The following is a 16,949-nucleotide window of genomic DNA, read 5'->3' on the forward strand; positions in this document are numbered from 1 at the left end:
CACAGAAGAGGACACAACAACGTCACACGCAGCGACCGTGCTCAGTGAAGTAAACAGGGATGGTAATGGTGAAGCGCATCTTGTGATTTTAAAGTTTTTCTTCCTGCTCCCGCCTACTTGAACGCAGAATAGTGACATTTGTCGTGTATCAATGACGTGTAGGTCGGAAAAGATCAGATGCAGGTCGCATAGGGGCAAAAAAAATCGGATTTGAGTCACTTCAGCCTGCTGTCTGAATGTAGCCTTAGACTTCTCAGCCAGATCCACCACTTGCTCATCATATCTGGTTGCAAAAGACCAAAACGGTGACGACCAAACACATGGACCCAGTGGGCGACTGTGACGTCATGGTGGCTACATCCATCTTTAATAAACAGTTTATGACTTTTACGCATCCATCACATTCTTTTAAATCACAAACATTACAATGAATACAGCAACACCCTCACCTCCTTCTCTCCCCATTTTCTTCTCCTCGTCCTCCCTCCACGCTGAGGTCGCATTCATTCCTACCGCTACACTGAGCTGCATGTGTTTATGCATATGGTTGTTGTGGGGGGTGGGGGGTCTAATTTAATTCACCAGCAGCCAGTTTCAGTTCACATTAACACAGTTTAATAAAAGACTATTCAATTAGCTAAAGGACTCCATGTGAGTGTGTGCTGCGTGCAGAAACAGAATGGTGACTGTCATTGATGGAGCCACACGCTCCAATTAGGCTCACTGTCGACTTCTCACATATACAATGCCAAGTTGGCTGAGGGAAGAGAGAAGAAAAGAGAGGAGGGAAACAGGGAGGGTGGCAAATAACTCCAGCGCTGGGTGAACTCCAGAAAGAAGTAGGTATATGCGTGGGGATGTGTGTGCAAGTGAGAGCGGTTATTTTTTTATTTTATTTTTTTTATATCTTGACTGCATGTGAATTCTAAGCGTCTAACTTTACTTGAATTGATCCCCATTAAGTCTTTACAAAGGGCAGCAGTTTGTCAAAGTCTGACACCGTCTCTCATTTGCTGACACCCCCTTCAGCTGGATGAGAAAGAACAGCCGACAAACAGCGTTTCAAGAACGGAACAAAGGAGAGAGTGCGGAGCTGCTAAAACATATAACATTAGGCTCCGTGGATGACTGTCAAACTTGTCTCCAGCTCAAGCTACAGGATGTCTGAGGTTAAAACTATGGCAACGGCTCAAAGAATTGCCTTACAGACAAACACATGCACTCACGTAGGTGGAAAAAGCGAGACAATTACTCTGTGTTGACTTCAAAGTGAGCATTACAGTAACACCCGCCCCCCAAACAACGTACACATGGACACAATCCTCTTGCTTTTTCATATTTTCTGCAACTCATCGGACACAACTGGGTCCAGTAATTGGCAACGACTGGAAATCAATAGTGGCGCATTGTGAGGCGTGAGCAGCCATCTTCTAACCTTGCACCATGCAGCTGTCTACCCCAATCAAAGCTGGGCTGGTTTCCACGGCAACCTCAATCCCACATCCTTCCACAGTTATAGGGCGGGAAAAGAAAGGCATGGCGCTGAAGGTGTGGGGTAGAAATAGAGCTGGAAGAGAACGAGGGAGTGAAAAATAAATCGAGTCTCTAAGGCAAATCGGCAAAAAAAAAAAAAGAAGAAGAAGAAATTAACGAGTCTAGCAGTGACGTATATTCGATAATGAGACTCATTCAGATCGAACAAACCTCAGTTCCTTGAAAAAACAAACATCACCCGGCTATCAAGATTGTGTTTATCTCATTTCACCGCCAAACCACATTCAAAACATCTCATAAAACCCATTCTTCCATTTTTTTTTTCACCCATTGTGCTCTCTTATCCAATATATTGCCGAAATATCCCTGATATTTCTGTAATTCAACCAATTTAATTAAAGAGGGTGGGTTTTCTAATAAAAGCCAAATGGCAGATAGCAGTGCCCAGGCTTTTCAGGAGCTTGTTTAATCAGAGAATTGTTGAATGGGAGAAGGCAATAACAGAGTGAATAGAGGCTGGTATTTGTAAAGAAATGTCAGGGAGAGAGAAGGGATATGAGAGTCACTGGCTGAAACCTCTAATATGGTGCTGACTTTAATATAGGTAATATGCGCTTCATGTCCGTTGGGTTAGAGCCGCCTAATCCCTGGTGACGAAGTGCAGCCGGAGTTGGAGGCTTTTACCGACTGACGGACAAAACGGGACCGACAGACGTCACACAATCCACAATCCATTTCTTTATCATTTCATTGATCGCACCGTTTCCCTTTACTAGATTTCTATAACGGAGCGCGTATCGTATGGATTGGTCAGCTGCATTGTGCGTGTTATGTCACGATCGATGCTGCGGTGGCAAGTGGGAGTCAAACTGATCAATAGATCACCTCTTGCAGCTATCATTAACAAACGCCCCCCCCAACGCACCGACTGCCACTTGTACGAATGTGCACTTATATCCGGGAAACAAGGGTGTGTTATAAGTCTATTAATATTCTGTGTGTGTCCGCTGTGCGAGTCTGTGTGTGTGTGTTTGTGTGCGTGCGATAACAAGCCTCTGTCATTTCGAGGGTGGCCAACCATGTCCATATATAAGTGGAAATGCATCTTGACTGAGTCCCTCACTTTCAGTCGCGCACACACACAAGCGCAAAGGTACAGAGTAGTGCTGTGAGCTGTAGCTCAGTGTGCTGACCTTCAGGGTTATCTGGAAGGTTCCTCCACACCTTGCTGCTAGCACAAACCCCTGCTGTCACCATGGAAACACAGCTAGCAGGGACAATATGTGCCCTGTCCGGTGTGTTGCTCGCACATTCACACAAGCACCTATATGTGATGACGCGCACGGGTTAGGTATACCAGGAAGAAAAAAAAAAAGAAGGACACACATACACACACATATTAATAATGCACACTTCACTATTCATCTGTCCTCCACTTCATTTATCCCTCATTTCCTTCACTCTCCCTTCCCTTCTCTCTCTTAATGAAACCATGAGCACGGCACACAATCAAGCCCCTGGGCCTGCACAGCATTGTCAGAAGGGTGCACACGACCCCATTTTCAGTAGTGGAAGCATTATTAGCGTGCCGTGACAAGAGACAGCCATCCGCCACCACCCTGCACACACACACACACACATACGCAAGACCCACAAAGACACACAACCTGCAGTCTCATCACCACTGGATCACTGGGATTTATTTCAGCGACGGCAGGGGTGTGCTGGCACAACTTGACAATAAATCAACACATTGTACACTCTGGAGTGACAAGTCAAGATAATACACTCAAAAACCAAGAAGGATGGCGAATGGAAAAGAGGAGGGGGGGGGTTATTCAGTGGCTAAATAAATGGATGGATGGATAAGAGAAGGACAGAGAGGGGGAGAAAAATGGACGGATTTGACATGCTCTCTGTTTCTTCAACTTCTTCTCCTCTTCTCCACTCGCTCCTGCTTTCTTTGGGTTTCTCAGCCGTGATTCGTCAGAGCGCCCTGGAAGAGAAGACAGACAAGAAAGGGGGGGAGGGTAGAGAAGAAGAAGAGAAAATGTCAAATTGTAAATTTAAATGACTAGAACCCATGGGAAAACTCAGGAGAAACCAGGATGCACCGTGGGGAAATCCAGGCACTTGCATGTAAACACAAACAGTGACACTGCACATAACCACAATACCAAGGAAGTACGACACCTAAATACCCAAGTGTCACCACAGGAAAGCTGAGCATTTCTCCTGTTTTCCTGAAATTTAACTCAGCGACTCAGGGAACACTAGCATGGTTCCTTTGTAGCTCTGGCCCTGACTGCAGGGTTTTGTCCTCCTTACCTGGAGATATAGCTCATTAGATTTTCATTTTTAAAAAAAAGAAACAAATTTATTTTAGTTTTTGATGTCAACTACCGAAACACTATTAAACATGTCATCAACAAACTGGTCAACAACTTTAAGTGACAGGGATGGAAAAAGGTATGACACATAAAAACCGAGTCACACAAGGTGGCTATAGAGCGTTGGATGTGTTTAGCCTGGCTCTTGTACAAAGGTTGGTGTCTGTGGAGATTTTTGGCCTGTAGCTGCTGCAACCGTTGTCGAAGTACATGGAACCAAAGAAAGACAACTGTTAAGGGACTTGACAAGACACACGCGTACAACACTGGCAAAATGTCCTCACTTTCTCAAAAATATCCCTCTCCCAAGGTCTAAAACTCAAAGTGGTCCTCACGAATATGGCCATGCAAGCACGCACACACAGACACACACACACAGACACTAACACAACACACTAACACACACACACACACTACAGTTCTAATCCAGTGAATCATAGTAGCTGCAGGGAAGGTCTGAAGTGGTTTATTGGTACAATAGACCTACACTTGACATATTTTGGCCACTCTCCTAACCCGACCAGAGTGAGGTTTTTTTTTTTTTTTTGTGGAATAGCTGCGCTGCCGCAACAACTGCAACAGACTAAGTAACAATTCAAACAAACTTGTCTGCCTGAGAAAATAACCCCAGAATTTTGAGACGAAGCACTTCAGCTGCAGGTAGTCTGCAGAGGCTGCGGTGTGGAGGAGAGAAGCTGAGGGGGTGTGTGTTGGCGTATATCTGTGTCTTATGCAACAGTTGGAGGGATAGGTGTACTACACAACACCTTTATACATGTGATTCCAGTTACATATACTTACTTCAGTGAGACTATTGACATCACTGGACTGCTGACAATAAATCAGGACCAATTCAAAATTTCCTTCCACTACCTTGCACTAAGCTTCATCGCTGACCAGACTATTATCTGCATTCTTTGTAGCAGTCACTTTGCTCTGTTCTATATTTTAATGATGTCTACTTTATTCTGCTTGTTTGCTCGTCTTCTAGTATCTGCTGCACATAGCAAAGCATTAAGACACTCAGTCTGACCTTGGGGTTTTACAAAGAATTTAAAAGTCAAACTACAGCACTTTGAAACACCAAACAGTTGCATCACAGTTTCTGTGTGACACACGGCTGTTGTCACCGAAGTGAAAAAAGAAAACACACACACACACACACACACACACACACACACACACACACACACACACACACAAAAAAAAAATTGCATTCAAATGTGATGAAAGCAGATTGTTCTGATGGCTGAGTAGACACCTTGGATTGGTTTCTTATTGGATTCTTACTTTTTGTACCAGATGGTGAAGTTTATTTCCAAACACACACACACACACACAAAATCCACATAAAGGCAGAAAAATATTCTTGAGCTACTGCACTCAATAGTTGCCAAATAAATTAAAGAGCATAAGGTCCACTTACACACTATCCCTAATTACTTGAGGATACCTCATTTTGGAACAAAACTGCACAGATTAAAAGGAGATAAAACAATAGCTCCTCTGGAGCATCCTTCTTCCCATTTTTTTTGTATCAAAATACTTCCCAAGTGACTTGGCATTGTTATAAAATGAGATAAGATTATTTAGTTCTGCCTTTTCACGTCTATGTAGTGTAACACTTATAGCTGATTGTGTTTTAGAAAGCCAGCTGACTGTAGGGTACATCTAAACTCCTCTTGTGTCAATACACGTAACACAAACACACAGCCACAGGAGGAGCACAGGGCAAAACAGGGTTAGTGAAGCATTAGCTTGTGGTTGCTGGGTGGGCTAGTTGGCATGCTAACTACCTCTGTGCTCGGCTGGCAGGCAGATATGCTGGCGGGCAGGTTAGCTGTTCACTTGCCAAGTGCATCCCAGGGCATCGCAGCCTGTGCCTTTGAATTGGAGATGAGCGGCAAATGTGACAAGGGGATTTAGCTTTACTGTTCCACTCACGTCCTGAGATATAAAGGGGGACAGTGTGTGTCTGCATGAGTGCGTGAAAACTCACTATTTGTGTGACAGTGGCTGTTTATGTCTGCAGGAGTTTATGCATGCACTGTATGTGTGTGTGTGTGTGTGTGTGTGTGTGTGTGTGTGCATGTGTGTGTGTGCACGCATGTGGGAGTATGTGGCGACGGGGGTATTGCCACACTCATACACGGCAGCGTGATGGAATATTATGCCTAATGCATAGTGCATGAAGTAGTTCCTGAATTTCAAACTGACCCCTGGCACCTCCCACAGTACGCACAGTTCAATTTGGTGCCCCAGGTCCAAATTTGGACTGCCGCCATCCACACTTGGATAATTTAAAGACAGGAAAAGCTTTTTATGCACAACACCTTGGACAGGGAGGGCAGCCAAATATTCTAGCTCAAGGTCTGCTCTGAATTTTAGACATACTCTCAGCTGCCAATTTATTAAGATACACCAAGCTGAAGCTAATATTGCAATACAACTGCACTGCAAGAAATCCTACCATCATAAATGGTAAAATGCTGTTTTATTTCTGCATATGTAAGGCTATTTACGCACCACAATGTAAACCTTATATGTTAATGAAATTTCACTGAGAGGTCCTACCATAATGTGATTTGTTGTATTCACATGAGTTGGAACTCATTTTTACACTCTGTTGGTGCAAAAGCGCAAAGTTGCCAACAATTTCACTTCATTATCACTGGAAAAATGTCTGGTCAGATTAGATTTATTACACCTAAAAACACTGGTTCACACGAGACACACAAACACGTTTTCTTCCACCTGCCAGTCTCCATCCAATTAGTGAGCAGTGTGAGCAGTGGATAGATTGTTGTGTTTGTTGGCTGGGAATCAACTCTGGACGGCAACAGCACAGAAGCAACAGTGTGCACAAGCTGGGAATGTTCACACTTCCAGAGTTAAAGGGCTAATGGGCAACGCACGCAGAAGACACACATGCAAATACATCTGCAGCAAGGACACACACACACACACATGCAAGCACGCACATGTGCACGCACGCACACACACACGCACATACAAGCACACATACACACATCTCACTCGCTTGTCTTTTCTCTGCGAAAAACAAAAATAATAGACAAGTAGAAAATCAATAACTGTCTTCTCTGCTCAGTGCTAACAGCACTCAGTTCTCTGCCTCTCTCTGGAGGGACGGAGACAGTTGCCAGGCAGGACTGTCAATCAGACAGTCACCGCGGCTATGACTGCTTTATAAACACACAGTCATTCTCTGATTACACAGTCAGCACGACAGCCAGACAGTCAATTAGTCAATCGAGGAAGCCTCTTGGTCAGTTAGTCAGCTGGTTGGTTACATGCACAGAACCACTGAAACGAAGCTGATGTATTTGTTCGCAAACATTTGCCTATTTACACATCTAGCAGTCACAGAGCAACACAATAATTCATTTGGAGACATGTTGTAGGCTAACAGATAAACGTAAGACCAATATTCACTCTTTTTTTTGTAGCTCTGTCCTTGGTCTGCACTAACCCCTGAGGGAAAGGGCTCTTTAGCTGCTAAGTGCTTCACCATTCTCACCAGCTACATGTTAACTGTGTCAGTCTGTCATTCGGGGCTGGAAAGGTAATGTACAGTCGGTTTTAATGCTGGTATTTTTTGCTGAAAGCAGTAAAAGTTTTGTTGTGACAGCAGTGAGAGTGAACTAAAACGGTACATTTACAGACCAGACAGCTGAACAATGAGCTGAAACTTGCTATAAAGCTTCACAAAGGTGAGCAGAGCTGCAGATTCGAATGAGAATCTTTGGTAGGCTCATCACAATAAGAGACCACGACATTTCATATATTTATTACAAACTATAAACTATGCCTGCTTTAAACTGTTCATCAGTCAGTCTGCATGGTGGTTAGTCAGTTGTCAGTTAGTTAGGTTTAGTTTTAACAAACTGTTTGTAAATCAATAGCCATTAAACATGAAGACAGTTATGAGGTCCCATCAAAAAGTTCCGTCTGTTCCCTCGTGCATGAACAGAGCAAGGCCCAGTCATATGTATGCAACAGGTACAATTCTTGAGAGTCAAGATTCCAGGCAGCGTTTTGAAACCAACATCAGGAACTTTGTTGCATGCGCTTATGTGACCATTTGCACGAGCACATTTGCGATTTTTCCATGGACCTGCACAAGCAGCAAATCTGCGACCATCTCCGTCAACAGGCCCAGGATGACTTAACCTTGAGGATCATCATTGGTGACAAGAGTTGAGTCTATCCAGAGACCAATCAGCAGTCAGGCAGACGAGGAACCTGCAGTCTCCAAGACCAAAAAAGGCACGTCAGGGAAGGACTGTACTGTGAGCACACTCATCCACAGGGTTGAATTCATCCTAAAGAGTCCCACTGTGAATGCAGAGTTCTACTGTAACTTCCTGTGGCGTCTCCGGGAAAAAGTTTTTTGGCAGCAACGACACCATAATCCAGCTTACTCACTAGATTTGGCTCAATGTGACTTTCTCCCCTTCCCCAAAATAAAATTCAGGTTTAAGAGTTTGACACAATGGAGGAGATCCAGCATACGTCGCAGATGGTGGCTGATGCACTTACGGGGCAATACATCCAGGAAGTATAGTGGTGTAGTGAGCACTTGAAAACTCGCTTACTGTTGCAGCATCCAAAGTATATCTGAATGCAATGACAATTTTTTTTTTTTAAACTTTAACGCTCATCTCAAAGGCAAGCAAGACAGTGGTACAACAAGTTAGGCCATTTAATAAACAAGCCTCGATATGATATTCTCAGTAAATGTTTCCATGTTGAATATTGAGAATTTAGTTTTGTAGTATGACTCACAATAATGCACAGTGACCATTAAGACAATTTCTCTCCAAGCAAATAATCAGAGCGCCATGGTCAATTGCTAGGGGCATCCCTAAAAGAGGCTTTGCAAAATCTGCCTTCTAATTAAAAGCCCATTAAGGAAAGAACAAACTTCCTGATAAAAAAAAAAGATGTTTCGAAACTGGACGTGCCAACATTCATTTGACACAGTATTTGTATTTCTGCGACACCTTGATGATTTCCTGCATCTGTGGCGATTTCTTACATGAGGTAGTGGTTGTAGGAAATGATAATGGCAGTTCCATTCACAGAGTAAAAGAACAACCCAGGCTTCACGCACCAAGTCTCCTTTGTCACAATTTCCCCCCCCTCCCCAAACACCTTATCTTTACCCAAATGAAGTAAGACACATGGCAGCTCAGACCTGACAAAAGAGAATCCATCACATGTTGGTGATGGCGGCCAGTGAAGTGTAGCAGCGTGGATGAGATATTTAGCTGGATGCTGATGGAGAGTTCTATAGATTTGAGAGAGAGAGAGAGATGGAGGATGGAGGGGAGGGACATAAGAGAGAACAGCTAATCTTTATGTGGCCTGTGCCTTCACTAGGTGGCCGCCTTGGAGGTGATTGATGTGAAAGAGAGGTGGAATGAAGGGAAAGAGAGAAATATGTGCACTGGTATGTGTTTGTGGCGATATAATGTTCACACACACAGATGTATGTAAACGTAGCAATCACACAAGAGCTACAATCAGCGTGTGCTAGTATTCTATAAAAGGACATTAACAACTGGGGTATTACAGTATAGAGAACTGATGGGGTTTGAGTGCGGTTGTTTATAAAAAGCACTCTTTGTGTGAATGTGCGCGCAGGAGAAGACTGCTGCTGAATAGAGTGGCTGTGTTATCAGATTAGAGTTAGCAGGCAGGCCAAGGCTCACAGTGGGGCTCACCACCTGCTACTCCTGATAGCCATGCACACAAATGCACACAATATTTGCTTTTTATTTTACAGTCCTAATATACTGTTTTGTCTCTTGCAGCAGTGACTGACAGAGCTCCGTCCTCTCCTTCTCTTCTTCCTTTCTTCCCACTTCAGTGCTCTCAGCCATCCCTCCCACTGACAGAACCTCTTCTCTTTATTCACCCTCTCTACATTCCTTCCATCATCCACTCATTCCTTCTGTATCTCTCTCTTACAGTTTTCTATTAACCCTTCCTCACTGACAGGCACTCCTAAGCCTCTTTCTACCTAGTTTTCTTCTCTTTCATCAGTCTCCATCCACTTGCCTATTGACGGGCACCTTCCTCTTTCATCCCTGCGACAAAGACTCATCCCTCATTTTTTTTTTTTTTTTAGCTGGAAATGGCAGAATTTCTTCACTTCCTATCAATCAACTTCTTCACCTGGACAAACTGAGCAGTTCTGAATGAGACGTCTTGATTTTTTTGTTGCTGGAATTTGCTGTAGCAGGAAGACGGGAAAATAGGAGAGTGAAATAGTCGACTATTACGAAAGCCATTCGCTTCTTCTTTTTTTTTCATGGGCGATGGAGGTCTAAACATTTTGTTAGGACTGAATGTTGTCTGAGAGGTGCTTAAGATGCTGCTGGCACTACATTTAGAAATGGACAGCTCCTTGAAAAAAAAAAGTGAATTTGTGGTTAAAAGTGGCTGATGTGGAAAATGTCAACTGAAATGTTTGGAGGAAGGAGGGGAGGGGGAACGCACAGACACAGAAATGCAACACATAAACACAGCATAACTGATGGAGGTGAAAATAATAGAAAAAAATAAACAATGCAGCTTCAACACACAAGGCTCCATCTGCAAGCCCACGCACTCCACATTCCTGGTTGTTTTCTGTCGCATTCACAGTACACACATACAGTCGACATTGTTTTCTTCTAACTCCTATGTTCTGTAACTAGAGCTTCAGGAGGATCATGATGAAGATCACAGTCACACTTTATACTTGACTAGTGGCAAAGACCATTATTTGCTATGTTAATGTGAAATTTCACATTATAAAACGTTAATGGAAATGGGAAAAAAAAGATTCTAAGCTCACTTCAGTTTTTTTTTTTTTTTTTTTTAACTCATTTAAAAATATTTTTTTTGTTGTACATTTTAAAGTTCTGTTATTTTGTTTCTTCTTCTTCTGTAACTTTGTTTTTTTTCTGCAGTTAGCAAACTTGCTTTGTTGGGCTCCTTTTTCTCCGTTTAATACATCCATTTGTGATGTAGCCTACGCCACAATCTTCTAAAGGCACTACACAGACTAGTTTATTCGCTCCAGAGAAGTCAATTAAAACACATCTAAGCCGCATTTCCTTTCTTTTCATTTTTAGTTTTTTTTTTTTTTTGCAACATTTCAAAAGCTTGTTTAGACTTTGCTTCACAATTAAGGGAGAAGCATGGCTACTGAGGTTGAGGCATGATGAATTAAAACCTCCAATCATTAATTTTGACCACCACAGTAGCAAAGAAAAGTTTTATCTTTTCTTTCCCCGTTGATTAACCTATTCATTTTTATTTTGATTATTTTTTTAATCTATAAAATGTGTAAAAATTACTATATTATTAACTGCAATTCCTAAATCAAGCCTTCAAACAAATACTTGAAAGAGTGAACATTAGTCAAACATATTCCCACTTTAACAGCGTAAAATTTAAGAGCACATGATGTCTGGCGTCCCCTCAGTCAAGCATCTCCTTCTCTTTTGCTGGTACTGTGGTATTACCGACCTGTTGAAGCCAACTGGGAGCATATAGCACTGCAAATAGCTTAAGAACATTTCTCACTCCGAATCTATTTTCATTAACAGGTTTCTCAGCAATTGTCCACATCAGCCACAGTGTGAGAACAGCGCTGATTTGATCTATTTATATTTTTAAAGGTTGGTGGTTTAGCAGGCCGCAATACACTGAAAGCTGTTTTATTTTTTCATTGCTCTGGCACATTCCACCCGCCCCCCCCCGTTAATTTATTTTTTTACCCGTTAGAAATACTGACACAAAATTCAAATGCTTTCTAAAAGCAATAAAAAGACAGCTTTTGGGATTACCTTGAAAAATACCATCCATACACAAAAGCATCTGTTGCACATACTTTTTTTGTTAAAGCAATGCTCCATAAGCCTCAATCAAGGCAGAAACAGAGTGGCACTTCACCAGGCTTCTCAGGAACCAGCACACACACACTCACACATCAGAGTAGACAAATACCACTGTCAGGACACCGACGGGTTCAAGTGGGTTAAGCATGTGGGATGCAGTGGAAAGTATGGCGCTCTGATACTGTTAGCCCCTGCTGATGATATTAAATAGTACAGCAATAGCATTAGCATTCCGCACATGGTCGGCACTGGAGACTTTGGAGTATCGTGGAGGAGGACGGGTGACACTTACTGTAAGTGGTGGTTTGACAAACGTTTGCTCTTGAATATGACTTTGAGGACGACTGTGTTTTGTTTCACTGAGAAGGATGTTGAAAGAGAGAATAGATGATGAAAAGGTAAAAGGTGGACTCACAGACTCTGTCATAGGCTTATACACACAGACACACACACACACACACACACACACACACACACAGAAAAAAAAAGCCCAGAGTATAGAAACTTCCAATGAAAATGACCATATACAGTAGTGACAATATATGAGATAGTGTCTAACGTCACACCAAAAAAAAATAAGAGACAAAACCCAAAGAGCTTTATGATAACATAGGGCCTTGGTGAGCTGACATTTACCCTGAATTCCTCACACACACACACACATACAGAAACACACACACACACAATACCATATGCATGACAATGGCCCAAGCAGAGATACTGACGGGAGAGGGGACAGGGGAGTGATAGCCAAGAGGAGGTGAAAGGCCATATCTTGAACCAACTGTCTTTAATGGATGGCAGAGGGCAGAATGTGTGAAAAAATGTGTATGTGTGCGCATGCATGAATCATAAAACATAAAAGAACCTCTGAGTGACATATAAGGAAGGCTGTGCCACTGCAGATAGTGAGTTGGGCGGACTTCAAGCGGGAGACGGAAAAAGTGAGATAGATATTCTAGTGATGTTCAGATCAAGACTCTGGCAGAAAAACAGACAGATAAGCAGGCTGCTGTCATTGGCAGATTGATTGACAAACATAGACAGTCTGTTCGGAGAGGAGCAGATATATGGTGGAGCCTACATGAATGCTCTTGGAAAGTCATATGAGTCAGTCCTCACTGGGTGGAATTGACAGAACTACAGAAAATACCACCAAACTATGAGGGAAAGAGTTTAAGCCAGACACATGGTATTCAATAGGCATCGAGCTGCAAGTACAGAAAGAGACCCAAGAGGGAAAGATAACTATGTTCAAGAAAAGTCTGAACCGTAAAGTATCAACTGCAGACTAAGATTAATTTGTCAGAAAAATACAGCATTCTTCCTTTAATCACAGGGAAGAATACATCTGCTTTAGAAAATCCTTACAAGCACAAACAGATAACAAAAGAGCAGAGCTTTTAAGCTGTCGGGAGGTTTTCACCAGGCTAAAAGCTTTGCTGTCTATTGAGTAGTCATGTTATTGTCACACAAAGCTGAAAAATTATTGCACCCAAAATGTTGCATGCCTTCTCTAGCTATTTTATCTGCTCGTGAACAGCCAGTTTATTTTGCTTGTTAGTTTAAACAAAAATGACCTCTTTCTGTCTGTCAAGTGCATCGTAAAAGTATGCTGGTATGGTACTGCTGTGGAGGGCAGAAGTGGTCTTTTCAAAATTACAAAACTATGAAGAGCAAGTACGCCTGCCCATGCTAATGTACTGGATTTTATTGTTTTGAAATTAATTTATATATATTTAACAAAAAAGGAAGGTTGGCTGCAGATTTTCTCCTAACACCAAAATCTAAAATATTGTCTAAATGGAACAATCAAAACTTTCCAAAACATTGCCGCATTTTGCTTTGTTAATTTTCATGCTGCATATGAGCAAATGCCTGCTGAATGAAATTACCTACTTGACAAAAAAGATCAAACCTTCTGCTCCACTTCTGGAACAAGCACGCAGGCACCTCATTATTAACAGTCTCAACCTTAACAAAATATTTCCTCTGGGATCTACAGAGCATTATATTTCATAATGAAATACGATCCAGCGCTCTCTCTCAAGACTAAACCTGCAGTGCATACTGCTCCCTGTTGACCCTGAAACCACCTGCAGCAAATACCAAAACTTTTCAGAGTGAAACTCGAGTCCAAGTGCTCTGCTCTGCCAAGCTACAAAGCTGCCAAGCAAATAAATGAACATGTAGTCATGATTGGCAGAGATATTGACAAATATGTATCTTGCTTGTGCAGATTTGACTGAGTTATGACTCTGAGAGAAAGGGGTAAGGTTTTTGCAGCAAATTGTGGGAGCTGGGCCATCAGCTGTGTTTCACAGATGTTGCTGCTGCTGTAACTGCTGACACTGGTGATAACTGGTGATAAGCAGGCCAAATTAGCGAGCCTAAAGTATAATTATGATCACCCCAATAATTTACAACACTAGGACACACCTGTCTCTTTCACCATACATAGTATCTTTATCTTACAGCTCTCTGTCCACAACCCCCTTCCTATGTGCCCCTGGGAAAACCTCTGGACTTGATCAAAACTCTTTTGTTTCTGCTTCTATTTCCTTATTGCACACTACTTTCACTGACACCATCTGTCTACTCTCCTTGCGCGATACAGGACGATGACAAATCCATGCCACTGGTGTGAAAGATACTCCAAATAGAGATAGTTATATAATATGGATGCAATTTCATTACAGCAGCAAGAAGTTTCAAAGTAAGATTGGAGAAGGACTACAGAAGAATATCAGAATCGCTTGTCAGAGTTCACTGACTTAATTGGCAAAATTGAGGCTTTGTTGTCTGTATGAAATATGCAGTATTTATGTCTCCAGAAAGTATCTTTCAAGGAATTTGTGTGCAACAAACACAGCAGTGGGTCTGAGATGAGGTAAACATACACAGCCAAACTTAGATAAGACGTGAGCGAGCTCCACGGTCAGCGCTGTAGATCAGAGCAAATGCACTGGTTAATGTGACAAAGTGTTCAGTGAAAGATGTTTTAATAGGAGAAGCATGGAGGGAAGGAATGGATCAATAGTGACAGCAGCATAAAAGATCCAAGGATGAGCAGCTAACACACAAGATTGGTGGATAAGAGAGAAATAAAGCAGTAAAGGATAGAGTATTAGATAGACATAGTTTGCTGCCACTTAAATATGGGATCTTTTACATTTACACATTTATAACCTAAATCTAAAAACATTTATATGTCTTTTCAAGTCTGAGATTGGGATAGAGCCCGTCAGAAGTCTTAAAGGTCAACCTGAAAACCAGCCATCGTCAAAAGAGTGGCACAGACCACCCTTAAAAAGAAAGATTTTATCTCTGTAAGATTATCCCCATAAAGAAAGGTTAGACAGAGAAGATGTAAGTGATAAAATGTCTTGGATCAAAATTGTTTTTTTCCAAAGAGCAAAAAGCAATCATGTGAAATTTTAAAAAGGCAACAGCTTAGTACCATATGACTTTCAAGTAGACAGATTCTGGGATTTTTAACATGTGAAGTTAGCTTCAAGTAAGACAAAATTTTGGCCTGTAATGACCCAGGAAGAGGTCGGAAAAATCATTCTACCACAGACCACAGTAAGTGTTCGATAAGAGAAAATTGGTAGTTGGTACTAAAACAACGGAAACTCTGTGATTCAGTTTCAATACCACAGCAAAAAACAAACTAGTAAAATGTATTAATTTCAACAACAACTCTGTTATTTGAAAAAAACAAACAAAAAAAATGGAATGGAGCCTCCAAGCAGTAAAAGATATTTCTGTTATTTAAAACAAAATAATATTGTGCAAAAAAATTTCAACAATAAACTCTTCAATGGCCGCTTTTACATTTCTACTACGATTCCCAGCTGTCCGTGTGTAAGTGTTCCCAGAGTGCAAGTAATAAATTGCCAAGGTGTAATAAATACATGAAAGATTTTTAAAAACTGACCTGTTGTTCTACCTCCACCTACAAACACCACACTGGAGAAATGCCAATCTCCAATTGGCTACCTATGACAGCTGCAGTACTTTTGGTGCCTTCATTGCCACTGAAAATAAATTCTGGCATTAACTTGATCCTGAAGTTTTGGTTGTTGTGAGCAGGCAATTTATTGAAAACAACAGTTTAACTCAAATAGGCTGTTCATCAGCTGATCAAAAGTTTAAGACCACAACCTTTAAAAGCCAAAATCTGTGCAAAAATTTGGATTCCATGTCATTTCCTGTCAAGTAATCACACTGTGAAGCTCTCTTGATGGCAAAGGCAAAAAACCGTCTTTGAACGTGGTAGGATTGTTGAGCTGCATAAACAAGGCCTCTCACAACGTGCCATCGCTCCTGAGGTTGGACAATCATTTTGCATTTCTTAAAAGATTCTCAGGGTTATGGAAAAAAAAAAAATCAAGTGGTAGACCTCTACCCCAAGCTCAACGGGGTCATCAAGGGGACCCGTTTTGAAGACGTGGACGACATCAAGATGGCTGTGACGACAGAGTTGCAGAGGATCCCAGAAGAATCCTTCTAGGAGTGCATGGTTGGCGTGGCAGAGAAGGCTGGGATAGTGTGTTAGACTCCAGGGGGATTACCTCGAAGGGGAAAACTTGTAGTTTGTAGTTTGGATTTGAAATATATCTTTTGTGACACCAGTCCTGACACTTTTCTGACACACCTCGCAGGCCAGGCTGATTATGAGCCAGAGTGTGGGAACACTTGGAGTTTGTTCATGGAACTGAACCTTGCTTTTTCATTATGTCTATTAAGGGTATACATCTATTGCATTTCAGTGAAACTATCAAACAATTTTTATGTTTGCTGTTGATAAAGTGCCTATCGCTGGTGCCATCATTTTATTGTCGGATAAGGTTCTCAGTAATATTTAGCTGCTCTGTACAAAGAACTACATTGCATTCATGAATGTCAGTCAAATTCACTTTTTTATTCCAAGGTAAAAAAAAAAATCTTTTTCTTTTTTTCCTTAGAGGACAGTGGAGGTTCAAAGCAAGTTCTGGTTTTTATCCCCACTACCCACAACACTTTAACTCACAGAGGGATGAGTGTATTGTTGTGTTTAATATAGACGGAAGCTTTCTTTTTCATTCATTTGACCTTTAACTCACTCTCTTTCTGCCACTTCAGTGTTTTCTCCCACTTTTTTATTCTT

At 41.8% G+C, this 16,949-nt stretch overlaps 1 protein-coding gene across 1 annotated transcript in view; it reads right to left on the reverse strand.

Annotated features, from left to right (window-relative positions):
- Window positions 1-350: 350 nt before the first annotated feature.
- chchd6b (coiled-coil-helix-coiled-coil-helix domain containing 6b) overlaps window positions 351-16,949 on the reverse strand; it is a 60,696-nt gene continuing 44,097 nt past the window's right edge. Inside the window, exon 8 of the mRNA XM_008297228.1 lies at window positions 351-3,490. Coding sequence (XP_008295450.1) covers window positions 3,467-3,490 — 24 coding nt within the window. The 3' untranslated portion in view covers window positions 351-3,466. The remainder of the gene's footprint in view (window positions 3,491-16,949) is intronic.

This window comes from Stegastes partitus, unplaced genomic scaffold (genome assembly GCF_000690725.1).
Source record: "Stegastes partitus isolate 25-593 unplaced genomic scaffold, Stegastes_partitus-1.0.2 Scaffold1201, whole genome shotgun sequence".
In the NCBI taxonomy this organism is placed as follows: domain Eukaryota; kingdom Metazoa; phylum Chordata; class Actinopteri; family Pomacentridae; genus Stegastes; species Stegastes partitus.